Consider the following 26292-nt stretch of genomic DNA (forward strand, 5'->3'; position numbering starts at 1 on the left):
GAGAATCATATAGTAGCTGTTTTTTGTTAATGGCCAGGTCTAGAAATGGAATACTTCACCCCTTTGAAAGAACATAATTCAACCAAGTAAATAGAAGATCTAATTGGCTTTATTAAGTGATTCATGAATGAAGCACCATCCCATCCATCAACTGGACGTGTTATCATCAGTATTTAGCTAATTATTAATAAAGGAAAGGGAGCAAAGGGAACAGACATTGAGTTTAATAAACTGGGGAGCATGAGCCTGTTTGCTTCATCAGGAAGCTACAGCTTCCCACCCCCTAGGGTCATAGCACTGATCCATCAAGGTGATTAACACTTCTCCCTTCCCCCTCAGGTACTGGATTATTGCAAGGAGCAAGGGAGCTGCTGAAATGGGCAAGGGCCTAGGATACATGAAGCAACAGGAGAGAGACGAGGCAGGGCTGCTTTGGCTCTCTAGAAATATTATGGGAAAGAAGTCAGCCAAGATGGGGCTGCTGTATGCTCACTGGAGAGTCAGAGAAGAGGGCCTTCGAAACAGGTTCGGGGATTAGCCCTGGGTGAGCTGTCCCTACCCATTGCTCCCATGGTTGCAAGTCTTATGGGGTCCCTTAAAGTTTAGGAGATGAATGCCTGTTGGGGAAGGGAAAGGAACAGGCATGAGCCTAGGAGGGAAAGCACACACTAGGTCCTTCAGCTTGAGGGTTTTAAAGACTAAGATTTTAGGGGAGATCTTAGAGGAGGATCTCAATAGAATATTAATCAGCTTTTCCAGATGTGCCCTTTCAGAGCCATGGTCTTGTTACCAAACAGCAAGTGGGGTCCTGCTGCCCACCACCACCCTCTAGGCAAAAATTCCAGAGGCAAAGGTTTGATGATAAAGGAAAGGAGTCTTTATTCAAGTTTCACAACTTTGGAAAAAACAGCTTTCCACATCCATTAGTCACTTAAGCCTATCGATTAAGACTAAACTCTTTAACTCTTTGGTTACAGCTTTAATTACTTAAACCTATCAATTAAGGCTAAACTATTTAATACCTTAGTTCTCCTATCATTTCCTGGTAATTTTTAATTATCTTATTTCCATAGGGTTAGTTTACAAACTAAAACAGCACAAATACAAAAGCTACACAATTTGGGGAGAATGGCAGGATTCTGCCTCCGAGCCTGTCCCCTCTAGAACACCCAAAGAAGAAAGACCCTGCCACCCTTTGCCAGACCAGCCTGATCCTAGCTGCACTGTTTCTTCCCATCCAAAATACCATCCACTGGGAAATGCAGGCAGTTGCAGGCACAATCATCCATGCATCCTGGAGGAAGAGAGCCAGAAAGCCCAAGAGCCCTTCTTTTATTTCAGATCTTCTGGTCCACAATTCCACACACTCTGGAGGAATTCAGCTTCTCAGCCAGTCCCATCCTGAACTGTTTACCATTTGCCTCCAGCAACCTCCTCTTAGAGCCCCTCCCTAAGTCTCCCCAATGATCTGATCAGATCTCTATCAGCCTCCACTGATTGGTCAGTGCCAGGGCATTGAGTCATCTGCCTTGTTTTGTTGCTTTTCTGGGCCTGGAGATGAAATACAGCTGAAGCCTAGATGTTATCTTTATGGAAGAAATGTTTAGGAGTGGGGAGGGGGGGTGCCTAAACCATATGACCAATAATATGCTACAGGAAAGGTGGCGGTGTAAGGGGTGGGAGGGACGAGGTCTCACCTCACAATTGCTCATTGATAGGCACCAGGGCTTTCTGCCCTGGATGACATCCTGGCCTATCAGTTCCTTACTCTGCTCGTGTCTAACTGCCTACTACACAATGGCTCAAGCAGAAACCTGGTACCACTCTTGACATCTTGTTTCCCCATGCCGTACACTCTCAATCATCAGAGCCCTGCTACTTCTACCTCCTAAACTGCTCTGAACTTAATCCACTCCTCTCCCTGTGTTACCGAACAAATGGACCCTTGGCAGGGGCGGATGTCCAGATGTTATTACCGAAACGACACCCCCCTTCCCCAGGGTCCCTCGATTGTAGGTCCTTTACCCGCCGCCCTTGGAATTATGGCTCTGAATGGCGGAGTTGGGTGAAAAAGAAGGGAACTATTTATTCAAAAGTTATACAGGTTTGATTAATGGCTAAATGTCACCCTTAAACCTCAAAATCCCTTTAAAACAATCACCAGCACACACACCGTCCTGCCTTCCCCAACTTTGTCAAGTTAGGCCAGTCAGGGGTACCGTCCTTCAGAAGGAAAAGAACAGAAGTCCGGGGCTCGGCTAGGCAGGCCTCTCGCGGTTCTCAGCACCATCCGCTGCGATGCCACGATCTCCAGCTCTTAATCCATAACCATGTGGCACCCTCTCATGGCCCACTAGCAAGAGTCCTTCCTCCCCTCTTTCTTCCCACGTGGTCTTCACACTGTTCCCCAGAGTCTCTATCGCTTTGTCTCTCCTGCAGTCCCCTGTCTCTCCTCCTCTCTCCCAGTTACATTCTGTATTAAGTCTTTTTTAACCTTTCTGATTAGCTTTCATGATAGGCAAAATAACCCTTTTTGCAAATGAGGAATGAAGCTATCCTATTATTGACATGCAAAATGACTCTCAATGGCCCTGCTCAAGGCTCCCATCCCCCATTGCGGCCTACCCTGGGGTGAGGAGAATATATTTTTCTTGGACACCCCAATCTCTGGATCCTGTTACAAGTACCCTTTGCGGGGCCCTGGCTGTGCCCCGTTACACATGGCCATGACCTCTACCCAAGTTCATACAACTGTGAAAAATATATACAGTCCCTGTGACACTTAATGACAGAGATATGTTCTGAGAAATATGTCCTTAGGCAATTTTGTCATTGTGTGAACATCAGAGAGTGCACTTACACAAAACTATATGTTATAGCGTACCGCACATTGTCAACGTAAGAAACATTCAAACCTGTAGAGAATTTTTGTGAGTTTATTTGACCAAACTGACAATTGCCAGGAAACAAAGTCTCAACAGATTAAGAAATGCTCCAGCATTGGCTGGGGTGGCTCAGCAGATTGAGCACCAGCCTGCGAAGCAAAGGGTCACTGGTTCAATTCCCAGTCAGGACACTTGTCTGGGTTGCGGTCCAGGTCCCCAGTAAGGGGCATGCAAGAGGCAACCACACATTGATGTTTTCTTCCTTCCCTTCCCCTCTCTCTAAAAATAAATGAATAAAATCTTTTTATTTTTTTTAAAGAAAAGGAAATGCTCCAGAAAATGGCAATTTTGCACCTTATCTTATACATTACAATCAAAAAGAGGAGGTGTAAATGGCTTACCTGAAATCCATTGGTAACAGATTAGGGAGGCAAGAGGAAGCTATGTGAGGAAACCTCTGGAATTGGACAAAAAGTAAATGATAAGACACATCTTTTACATAGGTAGGTACAGGATAGTTAACAGTCAACAATTAACATGACAACAATAACAATAAGGGGATTTATGATCTCCCCCAAGAGTGGTGCCTGTGCTTTGAGGAGTCTGGAGGAAAAAGGAAATTTGACATTCTAAGGGTATGTAATCATAGATGCAAAAAGACAACAGACAGGCTTCGTTAAGCTGAAGACTGATCTTTATTAGGGAAAAATACCAGCCTAGGACACAACTAGAACCTGCCATGAACTGCTTCTCGTTAGAAAGTTCTAAATTCAGACCATCCTATGTGATTACTTTTTGTCTCTGGGTTTGGAGGCATCCCCTGTGCTTGTCAGGGTTCACAGATAGTCCCTTTTCTTCCACAACATCTAGGCCATCCCGTATATAAGAGTAGTATATGTGGTCCACCATTGACAGAAATGTTGTTCCGTGGGACAATACTCTAAATGGAGCCACTTCACAATATGTCCTTAGGCAATTTTGTCATTGTGTGAACATCAGAGAGTGCACTTACACAAAACTATATGTTATAGTTTTTAACTATAGGAGTTGAAGCTGCCTTCCTGAAGAAACTGCCTTGCACGTCTTCTCAAACTTTTGGAATGTTAAAATTGGACAAAATAACCTTTGTCCTGGACCTAAAGCAGCATTGCATTTCAAACAACTGTTTGCAAAACTAACAGACGTTATGACTACCAGACTGAAAATTAGAGACATTCTTTAGAATTAGAATCACTGCATTAGCTTACTTGTACCTGTAGAAATTTCTTCTTTAGCTTATTAACACCCACAGAAAGTCCTTCCTTCTGTTCATGTAATTATTCCCCTTTCCTTTGTCATAAATATCCTTTGCCTTCACTCCCTAATCAGAACACTATTTGGGTTCCTTCCTGAATCAGTGCGTCTCCCCCAAAACAGCTTTTTTTTTTTTGATCTCATGTCAACAGTTGTTGCCTCCCACTTTGACCTTCCATTTTTAGGTTAACATCTGCATGGACAATTGCAACAGCCTCCCAAACTCTGTCTGCCTAAACTCTGATTCCCTACAAGGAATCTAAGGCTAGTGCCTTTGAAACTTTAGCTGCATAGAATCACTTGAAGAGTTTGTTAAAACGCTGATTTCTAGGCCCCAGCCCACTTCCACACTCCAGGAATCAGATTCTGGTTCGGTAGAGCTGAGTTGGGGCTCAAGAATTTCCATTTCTAACAAGCTCCCCTAACGCCCTCCCTTGGGACATCCTAGCTAAACACGCTGATCAGATGCTGCAAGCCTGCAAACCGCCGGACCACTGGCTGAGGAGTAAGGTTCCCAGGCCGTCATCAGCCATTAGCCACAGGTGGCTATTTAATAAAATCTGAAATTCATTTCCTCAGTGGCACTAGCCACATTTCAAATGCTCAACAGCCACAGGTGACTAGTGGTTAACATACTGAACAGCACCCATTATAGAACTTTTTTTATCACTGCAAAAAGCCCTACTGCACAGTGTTGCCAAGACCTTGGTGAGCATTCCAAAAATAAAGGCTGATCCTAGCTCCCTCTCTTGCCCCTAAGAATTCAGGGGCTCCCATTGCCTTCCAGCTCATGTTTTTTAGGAAGCGTAAAGAACACGGGAAGCCGCGAGGGCACAGAGAAAACTCGTTAAGCCACAGTCACTCAACTACCAAGAAAATTTGTCAAACGGATCTTTCCAGGTGGAAGGAGGACCAAAACTTTGAGCTCATTGGCTGGTGGTGGAGGGGCGGATGGCCAGAGCTTTTTTTAATTGGTCAGTTTTTCTTAGAAGAAAGCCAATCGTCGAGGGCGGTAGGGGCTCGGCCAGGGTCGCCACTTATTCCCCGCCCACAGTTCCCGAAGGTCGAACTGGAGGTGAGTTCCGACCCCCGACCTGGTCTCCTCCTACCGCCTTGGAAACCCTCTCACGGCGGCGGGAGGCGGGGAGGTCGGTGCAAGCCCTCCCTCCCGCCGCGAGAACACCCCTTCTCCAGCCCTAAACCCCAGGTGTCCAGTCTCTTTGCTCAGCGTCCCCGCCTGTGAAATGGGATTGTGCCGGTGGTCTGCAAGGCCTCTGCTGGGCATGGCGGGTGGGAGAGGTGGGGGGCGGAGATTGAGATGGATCTTAGGACATGGAGGCCGTGTCCCAGCAGGACGATGGCTCAGGAGGAGGGCGAGAGGCTGTCCAAGGTTTGCGCGCGTGTCCGGGCCGCGCACCGCCTCACTGACCTGACCGACAAGCTGCACTTCTATGACCTCTGGGCTTCGAACTATGACCAGGTAAACCCGCCGGGGTCCTCCACCTCACTTGCTCGTCCAGCCTCGATTTCCTATCCGTAAAGCGAGAATAGACAGCCTTGCATCCCAAGGCGGCTTGTGAGAATGAAGTGAGACCTGGACACAACCTTGCAGTCTTGTCCCCTCTCTCGGACTGGCCCTTCTGCCCACCCACAGCAGCCCTGCCCTCCGACCAGCCCCACACTCCATAGTGGCAGCCCCTAGAGATCAGGGGCCAAGACCTCCCTCCCCACTCTGGGACTGCAGCCGGGCAGAAGGCCAGCCAGTCTGAAGGAGATGCCATTGAGGGGTCACTATGGACTAAGCACAGAGCACTGCCTCGGCCAGCAGAGCAGGTCTCGGCAGTGGGCTGGGGACTGGCTCTTCAGTCCTGCCACATCACCACACACAAACACACACACAGCTTGGCCTGGCTAACTTCTAGACCACCCCACACTGAGGTCCCCCGAACACTAGGTTGGTAGTCAGCTCAGCACTCTGTTCCCAGGATGTGGCCACCCTGCAGTACCGTGCCCCCCACCTTGCAGTGGACTGTCTCACCCAAGCCCTTCCAGGCCCACCCCACACTGCCTTGATCCTGGACGTGGCGTGTGGCACCGGCCTGGTGGCCGTCGAGGTGAGGTCTCCCCGGGTCATCTGCTCTCAATCCCACCGCTTGCTCAAATTTCTTGCCGCTCCTGGCGCAAGGCTCACTTGTTCCCAGACACCTGGGCAACATCCACTGCAGGGCCCACTGCCCTCCCTGAGGTGCAGGGACGCAGCTGGGAGGTGGCAGGTGTGCACTATGACTGAGTCCTCCCATCCCAGCTGCAGGCTCGGGGCTTCCTCCAGCTGCATGGGGTAGACGGGAGCCCAGGGATGCTGGAACGGGCCCGGGCCCGCGGCCTCTACCAGCGCCTCAGCCTCTGCAGCCTGGGCCAGGAGCCTCTGCCCAGCCCGGAAGGTATGTCGTCTTCTACCCTAACACCCCAAGGCCCACCCTCTGACCAAGCCTGCCTTGACGGCACCCCTTTCTCTTACCAAGCTTCCATTCCCCCTCCCTTGCTGAGCCCTTTATGAGCCCCCTTCCATACTGAGCCTTCATTCACCTCTGAGTGAATGAAGACCCTCTCTTCATTCACTAAGAAGCCCCCAATGCCTCACTAAGACCCTCTCTGAGGCCCTGTGAACCCCTCTCTCTGATCCCTCCATCCCATGACCTGACCTTAGTCTAGGACTGGGCTACACCTGCCATATTCCCTCTGAAATCTGGGTCCCGCAGACCCTAGTGGCATCTCTGGTCCCTCCCCAGACCCCTGGAGGGTGGCTGCTATCCTCCAGGGTGGTCTGAGGCCACACTGAAGACAAACAGCACGCCACATCTGCATACCTCACACAGGGACCTATGACGCAGTGCTGATAGTGGGTGCCCTCAGTGATGGCCAGGTGCCCTGCAGTGCCATTCCTGAGCTCCTGCGAGTTACCAAGCCAGGTGAGAAGCAGCCCACACACACCTTCCCCTCTCCACACCCAAAGACACAAGCCTCAGAATCCCCGAGGCCAAGCAAGGGGCATGGTCCTGCCCAGGGTCACACAGCCTAGCCTAACATTCCAGCCACCAGCCACTGACCCAGGCAAACAGGCAGAGTAGACAAGTGGCCCCCTTGCCTCTTATGCATTAGGCCACCAGGAGCCACTCCACTCTCTTCGACCTCCGTGCCATCTGTAAGCAGGGTGGTGTAGTCACTCCCTAATAGGATTGCTGTGAGAATTGGGTGAAATAATGTCTCAGGCCTTTGCTTTAGCCCTGGCATGCAGTAGGGTCTCAATTCAGTTCCCACCTTCTAGCTTCCTCACCAACTCTTGGACAGCTGTTAGGTGAGTCACTCATTCCTGGTCTCAGTTTCCTCATCTGTGAAATGGGGTTGATTACTGCGTTCCTACTGTGTGTCTTGCCCTGTGCCTCCCTCTGCTCTGGGGAGAATGTACACATCCTGCCCTCTGGGCTCAATCACCCACCCACCATGCCCCTCGTTCCCAAACACTTGGGCTGCAGGCACTGCAGGGCCCACTGCCCCCCCTGAGGTGGGCTGATGAGGGCCATGAGTGCTCAGGGCTCAAGATTTCAAAGAGAGGCATTTCTAGGGCTGGGATGGGGAATGAGGGCATTCCACACAGGGATACAGCCAAAGTGAAGATACAGGCAAAAGGGAGAGTAGTGGAGTGTGAGGATCGTGAGGCCTGACCTGGTGGCAGGGCAGGAGCAGGAAGCTCTGAAGGTTTCCCTATTCTGGCAACAGTATATCTCCCTGCGGGGTCTGTGGTTAAGCCTGGGCAGGTCTGGGCAGGCCTTGGAACCGTGGAGGCTGACAGATGCAGGGACATCGGTGGGGTCAGAGAAGGAGATGGTGATTGGGCTCAGGACAGGAAACTCCCATTGCCTGAGCCAGAAAAGATCAGGCCTCTCAGCCCAGCCGGTGCTTACCAGACCCCGCGGCTAGCCAGAGCCCTGTCTGCCTGCCCGCATGTCGCAGGCTTCCCTGCTTCACAGTCGTTCCTTCCACAGAGCCCCTCTCCACCGCCTCTCTTCACCCCTCTTCCAGGCAACCTTTCAGACACCAGAATCTCCTAGGTGTATCTGAGCCTGCATTCAGCATACTCTAGGTGCCTGGAAAAGATTCGAAGGGATGAATTCATTCATTCATTCATTCATTCATTCATTCAGCCAGCCAGGGCTTACCGACTGCACCGGCCTTTCTGAGACAGAGTCATTAATTAACCCCACTCTACAAGCTGGGAAACAGACTCATGGGAGTGAAGGAACAGGTCCAAAGCTATGTGCTTCCGTCCTGTGCATCCAGCCGCAGCCATATCCTCCAGCGGAGGGACTGGGTGAGGAGGGAGCCTCCTCTGTCCAGGGAAACAAGAGTTCCCAGCATAAAGGATTCGTGGGTCCTAAATCAGATGTTGTAGGCACTCGGGCTGGAGAAGCACAGGGTATTCACAGGGGTGGGAATGGTCAGTACCTAAGGCTTGGAGATAGCAAGAGGCTGGCCTGGGGACAAGTTGGGAGAACTTATGTCCTTGAGGACATGAGCTGGAAGGAAAGGGAACTATTAACCTGAAACTTCGGCTCCTGTCCCTTCCCACTCACCTCTTTCTCCCCTACTCCTCTCCAGGTGGGCTGGTGTGTCTGACCACGAGGGCCAACTCATCCAACCTTCAATACAAGGAGGCAATGGAGGCTACTCTGGACAGGCTGGAACAGGCCAGGGAGTGGGAACGCCTGGTGGCCTGGCCTGTGGACCGGTGGGAACTGGCTACCTCCAAGCTGGAGGAGGTGCCTGGCACTTCTGACAGTGATGGCTACATCCCTGGTATTGTCTACTTATACCGAAAGCAGGAGGCGACCCTGGTGAAGGAGTGAAGACCAGAGTTCAGCCCCTAACTGGCCTCTGACCCTCCATGTGACCGCAGTCAGGCCCGTTGTTGGGCCTTTATCTGTAAAACAGGGCCACTGCGCCAGCCCAGCTCCTCAGGAGAGCTCTTCCTGTTAAATGAGCCCCAGAAGGGGTGACAGGGTTTTGACTCTATAGTTTCCTTGCCCCAGGGAAGAGTGACATTGTACCTGTGGAGGACAGAAGTGAGAAACTGGATAGAGAGGACCCCCACTCTAGGTTGTCCCTAAACCAGTCACCAAAGGGCCACAGATGGGACTTTGACTCCTCCCAGGGTGATGGGCTCTCTTATCTCTAACTCACCAAACAGGAAAGCCCCACTCCAGCATCGGTGCTTGGCCAAACACTTTCACCTGTCCAGGACTTGGTTACTTAAGCTCCAAAGAGATTGGAACTCAGGGTGAGGCTTGGACGCTGTCTTGAACAGGTGGGAAGGCTTCACGGGGTAGGAGGCTCTCAGCTGGGCCTTCAGGATGAGCAGGATTCCGAGGGGTGGAGAAAGGAAAAAGGACATTCCAGGCCAAGGGCAGGGATAGCCTAAGCAAAGGCCGGGAGGTGGGGCCTGGAGGGTGAGCAGACCAGCCTGGCTGCCCAGACAAAGCTGGGACAAACTGGGAGAGGACAGGTGGCCCATTTCCCAGGGCTGGATGTTCTTGTCTGTCCCCCCTTGGAGTCCCCAACACTTCACCAGGGTTCTGGGCACACACTTGCCTGTATATGGGCTTCACCCTCTGACAAATGGAGAGTTTGAACAAGGTGATTCCAGAGTCAGGCCAGTTGCAGTTTTTTTCATGAAACCTGTTTCAAGTGTTCCCATCCAGGCCCGACACAGAGGTCCTGTCCCTCACTGACCCCCTCCAGCCTGCCCCACCCACCACCACGGCTGAAACCAGAGACATACAGAGTCTTCCTGTGAACAGGTCCTATTTATTGTAGAAAATAATAGTAATTGCCATGACAAATAGATCTTAAATTACAAAACAAACCACAGAGTCAGGAAAAAGCTCCAGGACTTACTAGGATGAAGGCTAGAGAAAGATCATTCCCCCTGCCTTCCCCAGGCCAGCCAATGACCTTCACAGGGTTGACAGATCCAGAGGAGACCAGTTTCAAGGGGCCCAGAGTCTTCCTGCTGAGGCTGCAGGGTGGGTGGGATGCAGTACCTGCAGCCAGGGCCTCCTCTGAGGCCCCCTCCCCCACCACTACCCAAACCAGTTTGTAGCACCTTCACCCCTCCCTCCTAAACCTGTCTGTCAACTCTGCTGCACAGGCAGGTGGATGAGGGAGGCCCCAGCCATTTTCATGGCCACAGGTTTCCACTGGATGCACTCAGAGGGAGTGGGGAAGATCAAAGAAGGGCACAGTGGCCAACACAAGCATGGGCAGGGCACCCACTCAGAGTCCAAGCAGTCAGGGCTGAGCTGTCCTGGCCAGCAAGAGCCAGCCCCCCACTCCATTGCCGTGCCCTGTTGCTGCCTGCCCCTCCCCTGCATCCATAGGCCATTCAGAGGAGGGTGGCTCAGAAATCTCTCAGTCCATCCTTGCTATTGTAGAGGAGGCCTTAGGAAGGTGTCCAAGAGGGCCGGAAGGAGCTGAGGGCTACTGGCCAATGGCCTGTCTCAGTCCCTGCTTGCCCATCCCCCAGCAACCTGCAGACCATGGCAGGGCCAACCTAGGTTCATAGACTGCGCTGAGCTCAGTCCAGGGAGAAACAGTCAACAGTCCAGGGAGAGTTGAGTGGCAGCACCTTACACGTAGTTGCTGGCAGGGGCAGAACGGGCAGCAGAGTACTTGGCTGAGTAGGGCTTGTCGGCACGAGGTGGGCAGTTGCAGCAGAGCAGGGCCCCGCCGAGCATCAGCAGACCCGCAGCCGCCCAGCCGATGTAGAGTGAGGCCCCTATCTCCCGCTTCTGCCCAGCAGCCACCAGGGGATTGTAGAAATCACGGATGATGGTGTTGGCTGTCCACGACACAGGTACCATCACAAGCAGGCCAGCCAGGAGAAACACCACGCCCGCCACAATCATGATCTTGGCTTTGGTGCTCTCATCCTCCACGCAGTTGGTGCACTTGCCACCCACAACAGACAGCAGCACGCCCACCACGGCCACGATGATGCAGACGACAATGAGGGCCCGTGCTGCCTGCAGGTCCTGTGGCAGTGCCAGCATAGAGTCGTACACCTTGCACTGCATCTGGCCGGTGCTCTGCACCACGCAGTTCATCCACAGGCCCTCCCAGATGGTCTGCGACGTGACGATGTTGCTGCCGATGAACGCCGTCACCCGCCACATGGGCAGCGCGCAGCTCAGTATGGCACCCAGCCAGCCCAGCACGGCCAGCGCGATGCCCATCACCTGTAGCCCCATGGAGGCCATCTTTCAGTGTCTGCTGGCGTCTAGGACCCGGAAGTCTTTGGGGATCTGGCCCTGGGGGCTGTAGAAATCCAAGTGCTGAGGATGGACACTCCGTCCACAGGGAGGCCTTTCACTGCAAGTCCGAAGGCAAAGTGAGTTGGAGCAGCCGCGGAGTGTCTCTCCCAAGAGTCAGAAGCACAAGCACAGAGAGTGTGACGAGACCCGTTCCTTCCTGCCGTGCAGATAGGTGCCACAGGCTCACAAGCTAGAGCTTGGGGCGGTTATATGGCTCTCTGGAGGGGCGGGGAGGTAGGGGGCGGGGTTTCATCCCTGAGGCCTTTCCCTCGACCAGTTTCTCTGGATTCCTGAGCCCAGGCCAACAAAGGCACTTTAAGTCCCCAGCCCTGGGCCCCTGAGTCACAATCTCATAGGAAACTGCCCTCTCCCCTGGCAACCAGGCCCATGCTGAGGTCAGACTCTGAGTCACGGCTCAGGAGCACCTGGAAGTGGCCAGGCCAGGGGAGCAACTAGGCTTGGCCAGGTCCAGGGTGTGAAGACAAGGGTCCCCACACCCTTGGAATCCTTCATACCAGGCTTGGTTGGGCAAACAGGGGTGGGGTCCTTCAGGAAGGTTGAAAGTGAGGATGAAGTACTGGGAAAGTCAGAGTAGCCCCACCTTGATTACTGTTGCATCCTTATCATCTTCATCACTGGCCTGATCACTACTATTAAGATTCTCATTGACCATGCACTTGCCTCACCAGTAGTCTCAGCATTGGCCTGATGAGGTCCAATTTGGGGGAACGAGAAGCTGGGACACAGGACTCTTGGGTCTATCGGCCATGTTCCCCGTCTTTCACCATCGCCACCGGCTTCCCAGCCCTGCCAGAGCAGGGGGCCTTGGAAGCGATGCCCTTTCGGCCAAAGAGAAGGCAGCCTGTCCTGGAAATGTCCAGTGGGCTTCATTCCTACCAGGGCTAACCTGCTTGGCCAGAGCTGGGCAGGGGTCACTAAGAGCTCGCTAAGGGCCGGACTCTCGGGACATCAGCCCAGCAAATGGGCGTTTACTCTGTGGAGACACACAGAGTAGGTGTCAGATAAAGCTAGAATGGGTGCAAAGTCCCATGAGACTTCAAGGGGAGAGAAAACTCAGACCAGGGTGGAGGTGGGGTTCTGAGGAGGAAGCTTGACAAAGAAGGGGCACTGCGTTCTGCCGTTACACTGCAGAAGGCACTGGTGACAGGAATCGTCATGAATGGGTCCCTCTGGAGTTGTGTGAGGCAGCAGAACTGGGTGGAGGAGGACATCCTGGGACAGAGAACTGCAAGGGAACAGGTACCCCAATGCAGGAAAATGCAGCTTTTCTGGGAACCAGAAGAATCCAGTCTGACCAGAGACGAGGGGAGTGGGGAGGGGCTGGAGTGAAAAGGCCAAAAATCTCTGCCTCAAACGTCACCAAGCCCTGGGGCTGTGCACAGAGGCTCTGGGAAGAGCAAGGGCACTGGGTTCCAGTTTGAGGGCTCCACACACCTTTTAGAAAGGTATCTCTGGAAATAGGATGGGGGTGAAAGAAGGGCATGGGGTCCAGAATCAGGAAGGGCCCAGTTCAGGGCAAGGGGCTGAGGAGACCGAGAGGAAGGAGGCTGTGGGGGTGAGAGAGAATGGCCGAGGCTCATCCCAGCTGGATCAAGGGAACCCTTTACCCACATGGTCAGTGCATGCTTTTCCTCCCCATCATGCTCGGGGTGGGGTGCCTCAGGGGTCAGCTCCAATATGTCCCTGAGCCCCCAGCATTATCCAGCACCTTGCCTGGACCCTGAGGTAACTGATTCTGACAGATACACGAGGACTTTGAGCTTCCTGCCAGAGAACCATTAAGCTTGCGTGATTTGGGCTGAAGCCATCTGTGAGCTCTCCTCACATGGGAGGCACTTGAGTCACCTAATGAAACACAAGGCTGGCAGGGACAATCTAGCACAGTGGGGGAGTTGAGGTCTTGTAAACACATTCATCTCCCCTGCAAGGCTGGGGTCTCCTGCAGGACAAAAGCAGTGCCTTATTTAACTTCAGAGCTCTGCACAGGGGTTGACCCATAGTAGGTGCTCAATAATGCAGAAGTCATTCTCCATGTTCCCACTGTCCGCCCCCACTCTCCCATACCTCCCCCCACACACTTAGGAACACACACCAACACAAACAGGGATGGTTTCTGCCTGGACCACACCTCCCTGGGTTCACCTTACAAGGCTCACCTTACAAGGCTCTGAGGAACGGCACACACTGAGGTCTGTGGGCTGAACAGGAGGGACAACTACCCTTAGGGACTGACAATAAGTGCTTTCCTGCAATGAATTCATCACAGCCTCCCTGTCAGTAAGCAGGGCACAGAATCTTACTGCCTTTGCATAAATGGCTGAACTGAGGCCCAGAGAGGGGTGGGGGCTCCATCGCTGGAGCCTCCTAACCCAGAGGATCCTTACCTGCTGTCCCAGCCCTTCAGCGAGCTTTCTGATTGCAGAAGGGAGTTGGCCAGATGGCCTGGCCGTCCTCCCCCATCTCGCCAACTTCCTGCTGTTGTTCTGGGAAACAGCCAATTGGCACGTAGAAAAGCAGAAGTGGGATCGGGGTGGGGGAGCATTCAGGCCCCTTACCTTTTCACCTGTGTCCCAACAGAAGTGACTAAGAAGCTGTCCTTCCCTGCTCAGCGCAGCCAAGTGCAGCAGAGGTGGGGGAGGGGCAGGGGCCAGGAGGAGGGCAGGTGCAGGAGGGGATCAGGCGAAGTGCAGGCCCAGGGCAGGGGGGGTCTGCAGGGAGCTCAGGTGTAAAGGAGGAGCAGGAGGGGCCCTGGGGGAGCTGTGAGCGGCTCCGCACAGGAGTGGAGCGGGAGAGAAATTTGTTTACTTGATTTATTCCAGGAGCTGCTGGCTGAGTCCCACCCACCTGCCACAGGAAAAATACCAGCAAGGCCCAGACACTTTTCCTGCACCCAATCTGGCTTCTGGAGCCTGGCCCTCCCAACTGCTCAGACATACTTTTACTGTGATACTTTACAAGGTGTCTGCCATTCATCACCTTTGCTTTGGGGCAGAGAGGGCAGACTTAGCACTTTCTTTTTCTTAGCATTTTCTTTTTCTTCCTGCCAAATTACCCTATATAATCTTATGCCAATAGGACTGTATCATACGTACTGGTTTTTATCAAGAACAGCCCTCTCCCCACCAGACCGGTGCTCCCATCCCTGCCCACCCCATAACCATCTTACTTCCCTCTATAAAACAAAGACATGACTGCCCCTCCCTATGTAAGGCAGATGTGAAATGAGATGAGGAAGCAAAAATGCTTTGTGAGTTGAAAAGGTTTTAGTATCACGAGGAAGATGGAACCCAGTTCAAAGCACAAAGCAGCCACATCTCAGCTCTGGTCCTGCTCACATCAAGCGAGATCTAGGACTGTTCAGTTGCCCATCCCCCCAACCCCTGAGCTCAGCCAAATTTTTGATCAGAGTACAATACTCACTTCAGTGCCCTGCATCCTCAGGCATCCCTCCCCAGGCATCCGTAGGAAAGAGGCAGATAAACTCCCCCATCCAGCCCTGAGCTGTCCTGCTGCCTCCCGAGCCCAGAGCCAGTGCTGGGCCTGCCAGACCCCCTCCAGGGCAGCCAGAAGAATCTCAGAACCTGGCGTGAGGTAGGTGGGGCAGGCGGCTGGGTGGGTAGGAAGGAGGTCTCCTGGCTGAGGCTTGGAGCCGACCTCTCTGAGAGGTAGGGGAGCGGCCCAGCAGATTCGGGTCTCGGGACCTTTGCTCTTTATCTTCTGAGAACAGGAAGACTGACGCCAGGGGAGCCGGTGCCAATTTGAAGTTACCAAATCCTCCTCACCAAACAGAATGTTTTGATCCTTACACAATCAGAAGAAAATAAATATTATAAATATATTTAAGGATATATCTATTATCTTTATAAAATTGGGGAACAAAAAGAAGCAGTCTCACTCTCAGCTCAAAAATTAGTCCGCCCAGAAATTGGCTCAAAACTATTTATTTTTGCAGAAGTTCACTAACTTCTCAGACCACAAACACAGGCTAAAATGCCATTACATTAAAACACTTTAAAATTTCAGTAAATAATCTGCAATGGGATGTCATAGTCTCCCGGGAGGGTAAAGATTATGTCACAAGGTCACTTCAGAGCCATCTCACTGAATTGTTCCAGAAGAGAGACCTCCTAGAATCGTACAGCAAGCAGGCAGACAATTCCAAAGCCAGCCGGCTGGTCCGGACCAGCCACCTCCTGCAGGGCTCTGGAAGCAACGGGGTTTCCCATCCGCCAGGAGAGCTGGGCCCCAGGGTTGGGACTTCCAGAATTTATAGGAGGATATGGCAACCCCTCTGTGGCTCTCAAAGGAATAACCCCAACTCTCCCTGGTTCAAGTCCCAGCTGTGCCACTACCGGTTCTGTGACATTGAGCAATAGAATTAAACTCTCTCAACCAATTTTCTTATCTGGGTAAGGAGGATGACGACACCTCCCTCCCAGGCAGTAGGAGGCTCGGTGAAGACATACAGTGGAGGCCCCGGAGGCTGGGCCCACTGAGATCCCTCTGGCTGCCCTGACGGGGGTTCAACGGGCCCAGCACAGGCTCTAGAAAGCCATGGGCCTTGGGCTCAGAAAGGGAGGCCTGGCCCTAGGCTCAGCAGGTAGCCCCTGCGGCTTCGGTCCAGCTGCCAGCCCCAGTAGCCATCCTCTCAGTCGGCACTGGACATGCTAATAACACGCCTGATTGCACAGGAGGCCTGGCCGCCCAGCCGGCCAGACTGGCTGAGCCGGTGCTGCCCCCAGGCTGGGCCCCACGTGGGCTCAAGGAGAAGGTGAGGGTGAGGGTGGCCATGGCTGGAGAATCTTCAAGGGAGAAAAGCAAGGCCCACTGTTGCCTGCTGGCTGGAGTTCCATGGCCCAAGCAGAGAGGGCACCTCCGGGAACATGACAGAAGGACAAGAGATGGATTCAGGAGAAGGAATGGCTGATTGAGGGGCTGGGAGCTCAGTGAATGGGCTTAGAGAGAGGGGCTCAGATGGGGGAAAGGGGAGGAGACTTAAAGAGAGGATGGGAGTGAGATTTCAAATTGGTGCATCCAACTCCAACTTCTGTCTGGTGATTTCAAAAACCCCATATTCATTCATGACCTTAGCTTTCCTCACCATCCCACCCAGCTACCCAGCCCTTCCCAGTACGCTTCCCTGCTTCTCAGAGAGGTCTGTCCCAGGCCTCAGACATGAGACCTCCTTCCCACCCCGTCCCCTCCACCTCACTTCAAGACAGCCCTCTTCTCTGAAGGTTGTGTCTTCAACTTCCCAGAAGCTGTGGAGGAGAGGCCAGGGGATCCCTGAAGACCTTCCAATCTGATGGTATAGTCAGTTCTGCCCAGCCCACCTCTCCTCAGCTTGGAGGCCCCCTTTCATCTGCTCTCAGGACACATTCTCTGAGCACCAGCTATGGGGCATGCACTTGGCTAGCTGCCTTAGTATTAAAAGAAATAATTACAAAACTAGGCATGGCATTATCACTCCCATTTTAGAGGTGAGAAAACTAAGGCTCTGATTGCTGATGTGACCTTCCAGGGCCACCAGAATAATGACAAGGCCTGGATCCACACCCTGCCTTGCCTGATTCTGGCGTTTGTCCTCTACACCTACCCTTCATTCATTACTCTTCATCTGTTTCTTCTTTTATTCTTTTTTTCCAAAACACTATTTATTTTGAGTCAGAGGGGAAAGGAGAGAGAAAAAGGGAGCGAAACATCAATGTGTGGTTGCCTCTTGCTCATCCTGTACTGGGGACCTGGTCAGCAACCCAAGCATGTGCCCTGACTGGGTATTGAACAGGCAATACTTTGGTTCACAAGATGGCGCTCAAACCCCTGAGCCACACCAGGCAGGCTGTCTCTTCTTTTATTCTTTCACAAAGAATGTACTGACGACCTGTACTGGGCCAGTCTCAGGGCTGGGCATGGAGCTCAACAGGGAACTGGGCTGGTGACTGACCTCGAGCCCCCGACTCACAATCTACATAGGCAACTCCTGGCACCAGAGGAGAGGAGCTGTCTAGCTCCACCCGAGGCCCAGGGCAAGCTTCCTGGAGGAAGTGGCAGGTGGAAAGGAGACCTGAAGGGCAGGTAAAAGCTTAGAAGCTTATGAAGAGAGACTTCTCCAAAGGGTGGCATGGGGCACAGGCATGGCCTCTGAGGGGCCTGGAGCTGGGCAGGTGGCGGAACTGGACTGGAAAGCAAGTTGAGCATGTCAGGAAAGGCCTCCAGCACCCAGCCCAGGAGCTCGGGGACACAGGAGCCATGGATGGGCTTTGAGTAAGGGCAGGCCTGGCCATCTCTGACTTGTGGGGAGGTACCTGTGCCAGTGTGGCGGGCTGACTGCAGGGAGAGAGACAGGAGGGCTGCCCTGCTCTTTGTTGAATGATGGAGCCTCAGAAAAGCTGGGGCTTCACTGAGGGCACATCTTAACCCAGGGCCACCCCAGACGCCCAGAGCAGTTCACTGGGCCCAGGGCCAGAACAGGCCTGGTCTCTAGTGGGCAGAGTGGGTGCAGGGGGCGAGGGGGGGTCATCCCAGCCTGCTTGCTTTTTACCTGTCTGGTGACAACCTCAGAGGGTCCTGGAACCCAGCACCCTTTTCCTCTAAGAAGCCAGGGCGGGGCATACACCTGATGACAACAGCGTACAGAGAAGCTGTCTCTGCTTCCATGACACACCGAGAGGGAGAGAGAAACCAGCAGGCTGATCAGGGGACTCCCAGGCAGGCAGCCTGTGAGTCAGTGGTGACAAACCAGGGACAAAACCCAGAAGTCTAGGGATCATCTGAGCCCCAGGTGACTCAGAGATTACATTACCCCTCCCTCGCAGTGCAGAGGCCCCCAGGCCTGGCCTTGGGGCCTCCAACCTCTCTCCTGCTCCGTGCCTCCCGGCATGGATGGGCACACACGACCCACACTCGTTCCTGACACACACAGATCCTGACCCCTCGTCTCCTTGGGGCCCAGAAGTCCAGCCGCCAGGTCTCTGCCTTTTTGCCAGATGAACCCACTGACCCAACATGGCCAGCAGCCCTCCTTCCCTGGGCTCCCAGCTCCGGATCAGACTAGCCCAGAGGAAGGGCACAGCCCGCCCCAACCTGCCCCATCAGCTGGGGAGCAGAAGGCAAGGCCAAGCCAGGAGCTGCCACACTTGTGGTTAGATCTGAACTGTTTTTATTTTTGTTCTTTTTTTAATGTATGTTCTTTTTATAGCAGGGCTTAACCTGCATGTTTAAACTTTTGACGTGTGCCTCACACCCAGTACCAGGCATGCCCTCACCCCCTCCCTCACCTTGCACACTCCCTGCTTCTCTCCAGCTGGGCGGGGGGAGCTGAAGGTGCCCTGGGGCTGGCCAGCCTCCCCTGGCTCGGTGTCCCTATGCCCCAGCATCACTCCATAGCTGTCTACCTCTGCAGTGTACCCGGGCCAGGCGTCCCCACCTACAGGCCACATGACGTGCACACCACACACCTGACTGTGCAACAAAGGTCCCATGTTTTTTTTTTTTAATTAAAATATAGTTGGCATACAACATTATGTTAGTTTCAGGTGTATAACATCATAGTGATTGAACAGTTGTACGCTTTACAATGCGATCACTGTGATAAGTCTAATACCCATCTGTCACCATACAAAGTTATTATGATATTGTTGACATATACCCTGTGCTGTATACTACATCCCCGATACTTACTTATTTTATAACTGGAAGGGTTTTTAATTACTTATTTTTAAAGAGACAGGAAGGGAGAAAAACATTGATTGGTTGCCTCTTGCATGCCCACACTTGGGGACTTGGCTGCAACCCAGGCTTGTGTCCTGACCAGCAATCAATCCAGTGATCTTTCGGTTTGAGGGCCAACACTCAATCCACTGAGCCACACCAGCCAGGGCTATAACTGGAAGTTTTGTTATAGCCCCCCACCCACACACCCACCCCTTCCAGCAACCATCAGCTTGTTCTCTGTATATGGGTCAGTTTCTATTTTATTTTGTTTATTTATTTGTTTTGTTTTTTAGATTTTACATATAATTGAAATCATATGGTATTTGTCTTCCTCTGCCTGACTTATTTCACTTAGTTTAAAACCATCAAGGTTCCATCCATGTTGTGGTAGATGGCAAGATTTCATTCTTTTTCATTGCTGAGTAGTATTCCATTATATATATACATACCACAACTTTTTTTTAAAGATATTATTTATTTCTTTTTAGAGAGAGGGGAAGGGAGGAAGAGAAGGAGAGAAACATCAATGTGTGGTTGCCTGTCATGCACCCCCTACTGGGGACCTGGCCCACAACCCAAGCATGTGCCCTGACTGGGAATCAAACCAGTGACCCTTTGGTTCGCAGGTCGGCACTCAATCCACTGAGCCACACCAGCCAGGGCTACCACATCCTTTTTTATCCATTCATCCACAGATGGCCACCTATGCTTCTTTTTTTTTTTTTTCCCCAATCAACTCTATTGCAGTTTTTTGCCATCTCAACAGGCTGACAGGACTCTCAACTTCAGTCCTTCCAGAAGCTCCTTCTCTGACCAGGACATCAGGAAGTCCTCCTTATTCAGCCATTGACAAGCCCTAGGCACCATGGAAACCCCCAGGCTCCAATCTATGTTACCCCTTCAGGGCCTGGGGCTCAGTGGTCTCCCAGCCACACTGAGGAATCAGAAATCATTGGCCAGGAGCCATCCAGCCATCAACTAAAAGGTCTCACCTTTTGTTCCTGTGAATAACGCCACAGTGACCTTTCAACACACACTCACCCTCCCCACTCACCCACAGAAGTCTTGCCGGCACTCCCTGAGTGAGCAAGATGAAGTCTTACCCCAGGCATGAATACTAAAGTCTGCCATAGCCTGGCCCAGCCTTCCTCTCCTGCTTCATATCCTGGCATTCCGACGTCCTGTGTGGCCACCACGCCCACCAGCCATTTGTCCCTCACCAAGCTTTGAGTACACAGTGTTCTTTTCAGGCCCACTAGCCTTTGCCCAGGCTGAGGCCTTTGCCTGCGGTGCCCACTCATCATTTTGGCAAATCCTGTCCCATCCTGCAACTCCCAGCCCCACGGCTATTCAGGGGTTGCCTCTGGCTCCCCCAGATGCTTGTGATCACCCAATCAGAGTACTTGCCGCAATGTGTGTGGGCGTGGTTCCACTTCCCTCCACCCCAACCCCAGCCAGGCTGGGAGTTCCTTGAGGGCAGGGAGAGCAACTTTTTCCTCTCTGACTTCCCCATGAACAGTCTGTGTGTGTCAGAATATGCATCAATAACAAGCTACTGAATTATCGTTATTACTGAGCAAGAATAAAAAAGAAGCCAGATATTGTTATAAATAAATGATTGAATAAATAAATAAATAAATGGTGGAGAAGAGACCAATCATCCATGCAGAAAAGTTTCAAAAAATGTATGTAGATACTGAGCCCTCATGAGGGCGGGCGGGGGGGGGGCCATAACCCCTCCTTAAGCGTGGGCTGCATAGTATCTTCCTTCCAAAGAGGACAAGATGGAAAAGAGGAAAACAAGAGTAACTGTACCGTGTAGAAACCTGGCAAACACTGCTTCAGCCAGGAGATTGAGGTCAACATCCACAGCCTCAAGTCATGTTGACAGTGTACCTTTTTCGCCTGTAATGTGAAAAAAAATGGCACTTTATCTCTGTGATCTTCTTCCCAAAAACCCAAAACCTCAATCTAATCATGAGAAAAACACCAGGCAAATCCCAGCAGAGGAACATCTTATAATATATATGACAAGGGTGCATCAAAACGGTTTAGGTCATCAAGAAGAAGGAAAGTCTGAGGAACTGTGGCAGCCAAGAGGAGCCTACGGAGATCTAACAACTAAATGTGCGCGGTATCCTTGTGGGGTCCTGGGACAGAAAAAGGTTTTTAGGTAAAAATAAAATCAATATAAAATATAGATTTTAGTTAGTAATAAGATCAATATTGGCTCATTAACTGAAGCAAACGTGCCATACTAATATACGAAGGAAAACTGGGCATGGGAGTTTTATGAGAACTCTCTATACTATCCTCAATTTTTCTGTAAATTAAATCTGCTCTAAAAAAATAAAATCTATTTTTTAAAAAAGAGGAAAGAAGAAAGAAAGAAAGCTAGCTGAGCCTCCAGGGAGCCTTCCTGGTTCCCACTTGGGCAGTGAAGGGGCACTGAGGTTGTAGCAGGCGGGACTCCGCACTCAGCCCTGCTCCTGTTCTGATGAGAACTGTCCTGCTCTTGCGGTGTGGGCTGAAGTACTGAGCACCTGGCTGTCATGGTGGATTCGTGTAACTCTCAAATGGTTCAGGAAAAAAAAAGTATGTGTGTAGGGGGGACAGAAAATGTGAAAATGTGGCAAAATGTTAACAATCAGTGAAACTGGGTGAAGGGTATATGAATGTTCATTGCACTATTCCTGTAACTTTTTTGTAGGTTTAAAATTTTTCAAAATAAAAAGTTGAGAGAAAAACTAAGGGACCAGTCAGGCCAAGTGTGTAGGGGAAGCTGCATGGGGAAAGCAGGCGAGGCATGGGAGAGGTGGTGTAGGACCAGAGGGCCTGGAAGGAAGGAGGAGAGGAGAGAGGGGAGTGTGGGCAAGGTGAGAGGGGACAGGAGAGGAGAGGCCTGAATCTTCAGGGCCTGGCAGGCCAGGACAACATGCTGAGGTGCAGCTGAGGTGCAGCTGAGCCTCTGTGGGGACAGTAGCAGCCCATGGGCAATCTGTGGATGGGGAAGGAGCTCCTGAGGCCTGGCTTCCCCATCTGGCCCATTCCACCACCCTGCAAGCCAGTCCATCCATCCTTGCCAGGGTCCCAGAGCCAGCCAAAGGCTGGATCACATGGATACTGCCTATCCTCTCACTACAAACACACATATGAGCGCTCTCCTGGCTCCTGTGTCCCCAAGCTCATGATCACTGATGCCCTGGTGTCTCCCCAGTGTCTGACCCAGCACCGTGTATCTTGGGCTTCTCTGCTGGTGGATAAGTGGCTCCCCCGTCCCCACTTAACTCTACCGTCCAGGCCTCCCTTTGGTGTGAGTCTGGTACAAAATGACCCTCCAGGCTCTGCCCCTTCTCTGTGCTCTGATCAGATCTGGGAGCTTAGGCCTTGTTATCTTGGAGTACAAGGCCAGTAATGATAATAATAAAGACCTGAATGTTCATAGCAGCACTAGCAGAATAGACAAAATGTGGAAGCAACTTAAGTGGCCATCAGTGAATGAACGGATCAACAATATGTGCTATACATACACAGAGGAATTATTTTTCAGCCAAAAAAGAAATGAAGCACTGATATGCGCTACGACATGGATGAACCTTGAAAACATTGTTATAAGTGGATGAAAATGGACACAAAAGTCCACATATTATATGATTCTGTTTCCATGAAATGTCTAAAATGGGCAAATCCATAGAGACAGAAAGATTAGTGGCTTAGGGCTGGAGGGGAACATGAAAATGTTCTACAATTGATTGTGGTGATGATTACATAACTCTGTGAATGTACTAAAAACCATCAAATTACACATTTTAAATGGCTGAATTGTACAGCATGTGAATTATTTCTCAATAAAGCTGTTTTAAAAATAATAATATTTAGCAATTCTCAAATGCCTGTTGGGAGCCAGGTAGACAGCACAAAACTTCTGTTAACCCTCCGGACACCATGCTTGATAACATCAGCCCACCCTACCAATGAAGAAACCAAAGCTTGGAGTATTTAAGTGCTTTCCCAGGGACATACAACTTGTGGAGGCAGGATTTGAACCCAGAACTGTCTGAAGCAAAAGTCAGTGTGTGTAACCACCATAGTAAGCATCAGATCTATCCAAGTTTGCTTCCTAGAAGTTATTGAGCCCTGAACCCATTGCAGCCGGGGAGAAACTCAGATTATCACAGGTCCTTTGTTCAGGGGCTGCCGGTCCCACGGGAATCAGTAAGATCTTCCTGAAATGGTGCCAGGCTGGGGTGAGGCATGCTGGAACGTAGCAGGGTAGCAGAAATTCAGGGTTCCCCCACTCCCAGCCCCAACCATAACCTCCTGTCCAGGGACACCTAGCAAGGAGAGAGAGCCTCTGTGAGGGATCTTCGAGGGGCCTACACCTCTAAAGACAGCCCCCCCTCCCTTGGGACACCTAGCAAGGAGAGAGAGCCTCTGGCAGTGGCGCGGCACCCCAGGGGACAAATGCTGGGTGTCTACCCGGCAAAGGCTGAGCCAGCCTGGCCCTTCCTTGGTGGCTTCTCAGATGTCGCCCTCTTGTGCTTGCTTGTGGGAGTTGCAGCCCCCGAGGTGTGCCCCACCCGTTCCCCGGAAATTTAAAAATCGCTCCTATTCCTAACAGGCAGAAATGCGATGGGGCCACCAAAAGTACTCCCAACTGGAGTTCACAGTGAAGTGAGGGGGTTCAGTGCAAATGGTGGTCCATAGGTGGGGTTTACAGATGTGTCATCACGATGAGAAATAAAAGCTGACCAGTACCGTGTGAATGGCAGCGGAGGTCCGGTTGGGAAGGCCTACGGTGGGCTCCCTCGGGGGCCTTCAGAGGGCCTAACAAGTGTGGATGAAGCCTCGAGTCAGAGGCCGAGGAGGTGGGCATCCTAGCCCGGACGGTGAGGTGTACAGCAAGGGAGTAGCTCACACTGAACGGGTGGCCCAAGAGCCCGGGAGCGCTCCCTGGTGGAGGCCAGTGCCACTGCAGCCGTTGACCAGGTCTCCTGGAGGAAAGCCCTGGCACGCAGTATAGGGTCTGTTGCGAGGTGCGGGCCACAGCAGCCTAAACCAAGGGCTGGGCTTGAGGGCTGAGATCTTGGGAATGAGGGACACGACCTTTTCTGGGCCCTCCACGGAGCAGAGAAAGAAGAAAGCCAGGTGGATGAGTGCATGCTTGTGTGACAAGAAGGAAGGAGGAGAGGAAGGAACTGTTCAGGAACCCCTGGGATGGTGGCAATTCCAGAGTTGCAGCTTTCTACTCTTCCCCTTCCCCAGCGTCCCCCTTAATCTCAACTAGGCCCACGTAGGCTTGGGAAGATGGTGAAACCCTGGTGCGCACATTCATAATGGAACAGAGCCAACTGGGCTAAAGACAAGCTGGCCATCTCCCTGACCCCACCCTGAGCCCCTCCCCCTCTCTCGACACCAGATCCCTCACCAAGCTCCTGCTACTGATCCCACCACACCCTCCCATGGCCCCTGGGTGGTGGTGAGGGGGTTGGGGAGAGAGCTTAGTGAAGAGACAAGGCTCAGAGCAGAAGGAGACTCAAAGAGGGAGGTACAGAGAAGGGAGGGGCTGCAATGAAGGGAAGCCCCTTCCCTTCCTGCAGCCGCAGGAAGAGGAGGGGGTTGGGGAGGGGAGTGACTCTCAGAGAGGGTGCTGCTGAGGGTGGGCAGAGGGGCTCAGGACCCTGGTGTGGGCAAAGTCCCGGGGGGTGATTTCAGACCACCTAGCTTCAGGGGGGACTTGGTCCCATCTGAGCAGCCCCCAGGCTCAGTTTCAGCAGACCTGCCTGAAAACGGAAAAGGCTTGGGCAGGGCCTCTTTATGGCTGTTGGTGAAACCTGGCCCTGGGGACAGGAAAGACGTTTCTCCAAGGCTGGTCGGGAGGGAGGAGTGACTCATTGCTCTCTTCCAGTCTCCATGACACCTCTGAGCCTGGGAATTACCCAAAAGCAGCCAACCAGGCCAGTCCCAGAGACAACAGCTCCACCCTGCCCAGGCCAATCTCACCTTACAACTCCTGCCGTCGCCCACAGGGAGGATCAGACCACACCCAGAACTGTGGACACCTGGACGAGAAACACACACCCTCTCACATAAGCACAAACCCACACAAACACACACCCACTCACTAAATCCAAACACAACCATCCTCTCCCAGAAATAAAAACCCAACCACACACAGGCACTTGCAGGCGCCCCCAGAGAGTCCCCCTAGTTCAGATCTCAGAAGACAGCCCACCAAGATGCCCACCACAAAGCCTACCACCCAGTGAACATAAAGACCTGCTCACAAGCACAGTGAGCCCAGGTGTGGGCCCACCCACACTCTCACTGGCTCCAGAACCAATTTCATTTCTCAGTTGCCCAGTTTAAGAGGCTCCTTGGGGAAAGAGAGGGAAGGAGATGGGCAGCAGAAGCGGGATGCTGAACTGGGGCGGGGGCATACCCCAGTGGCCTCACTGCGGAGGAAGGAAAGCACAAATTGGGCTGTAACCTAGGGCCAGGCACTTTATCACCACAAGAACCTGAGGTGCCCCTACCTGCCTTCACTGTCTCCTGCTCCCAGTATTCTCCCTACTTGCAGTTGGCTGAGTCTCAGAGAACACACACAATGCTTGATGTCCCCAGCAGGTGTCTATGTAACAAGCTGGCTGCAAAACCACCTCTTCAAGAAGTTCCTGAACTCCACATTTCTTTGAGGGCAGCACAGCACTGGTATGCAAGGCCAAAGCTCCCAGTGCAGGGCATCTGCTGACTTGTTTGGCAGCTTTCGATATATGTGATTCCTCCACACTTTTCCACCCCTCACTGAGGCTCCCCAGGGCAGGGTCTGAGTCCTCTCAGAAAGCTCTCCCCAAAGGCAAGGCCATGTCCCTCCAATCAGACCAAGGCCTCTATGTTGAAGAGAACAGTTGTGTTAGATAGAATTTCTTTTTAAGATTTTATTTATCTATTTTAGAGAGATGGGAAGGGAGGGAGAAAGGGAGAGAAACATCAATGTGCAAGAGATACACTGA

At 52.2% G+C, this 26292-nt stretch overlaps 2 protein-coding genes across 6 annotated transcripts; one reads left to right on the forward strand and one right to left on the reverse strand.

Annotated features, from left to right (window-relative positions):
* The first annotated feature begins 5261 nt into the window (after positions 1 to 5261).
* METTL27 (methyltransferase like 27) lies at positions 5262 to 9236 on the forward strand. Its single transcript, XM_054589721.1, is given in 7 exon segments — positions 5262 to 5385; positions 5532 to 5658; positions 6164 to 6292; positions 6484 to 6619; positions 7055 to 7147; positions 8835 to 8955; positions 8957 to 9236. Coding segments are annotated over 6 exon segments (720 nt in total). The 5' UTR covers positions 5262 to 5385; positions 5532 to 5535; the 3' UTR covers positions 9075 to 9236.
* Positions 9237 to 10410: 1174 nt separating this feature from the next.
* On the reverse strand, positions 10411 to 15195 carry CLDN4 (claudin 4). 5 transcript variants are annotated; one of them, XM_054589726.1, is made up of 3 exons: positions 14987 to 15195; positions 13951 to 14049; positions 10411 to 11603 (listed from the first exon to the last, which is right to left on the reverse strand). In XM_054589726.1, the coding sequence occupies exon 3, from the start codon at positions 11489 to 11491 to the stop codon at positions 10862 to 10864; it is 630 nt and encodes a 209-aa protein (XP_054445701.1). In that variant the 5' UTR covers positions 11492 to 11603; positions 13951 to 14049; positions 14987 to 15195; the 3' UTR covers positions 10411 to 10861. The 5 variants fall into 5 exon arrangements, with proteins under 5 accessions (XP_054445701.1, XP_054445700.1, XP_054445699.1 ...); XM_054589725.1 differs by lacking the exon at positions 13951 to 14049; XM_054589724.1 differs by lacking the exons at positions 13951 to 14049; positions 14987 to 15195 and adding an exon at positions 14122 to 14721.
* Between the last annotated feature and the right edge of the window lie 11097 nt (positions 15196 to 26292).

Source organism: Pteronotus mesoamericanus, unplaced genomic scaffold (assembly GCF_021234165.1).
Source record: "Pteronotus mesoamericanus isolate MK-2021 breed Mesoamerican mustached bat unplaced genomic scaffold, CSHL_Meso_final scaffold_167, whole genome shotgun sequence".
Classification (NCBI taxonomy): Eukaryota; Metazoa; Chordata; class Mammalia; order Chiroptera; family Mormoopidae; genus Pteronotus; species Pteronotus mesoamericanus.

Coding starts and splice junctions, on each gene's coding strand:
- CLDN4 (XM_054589725.1), bottom strand. CDS start 11,491: ATGGCCTCCATGGGGCTACAGGTGATGGGCATCGCGCTGGCCGTGCTG.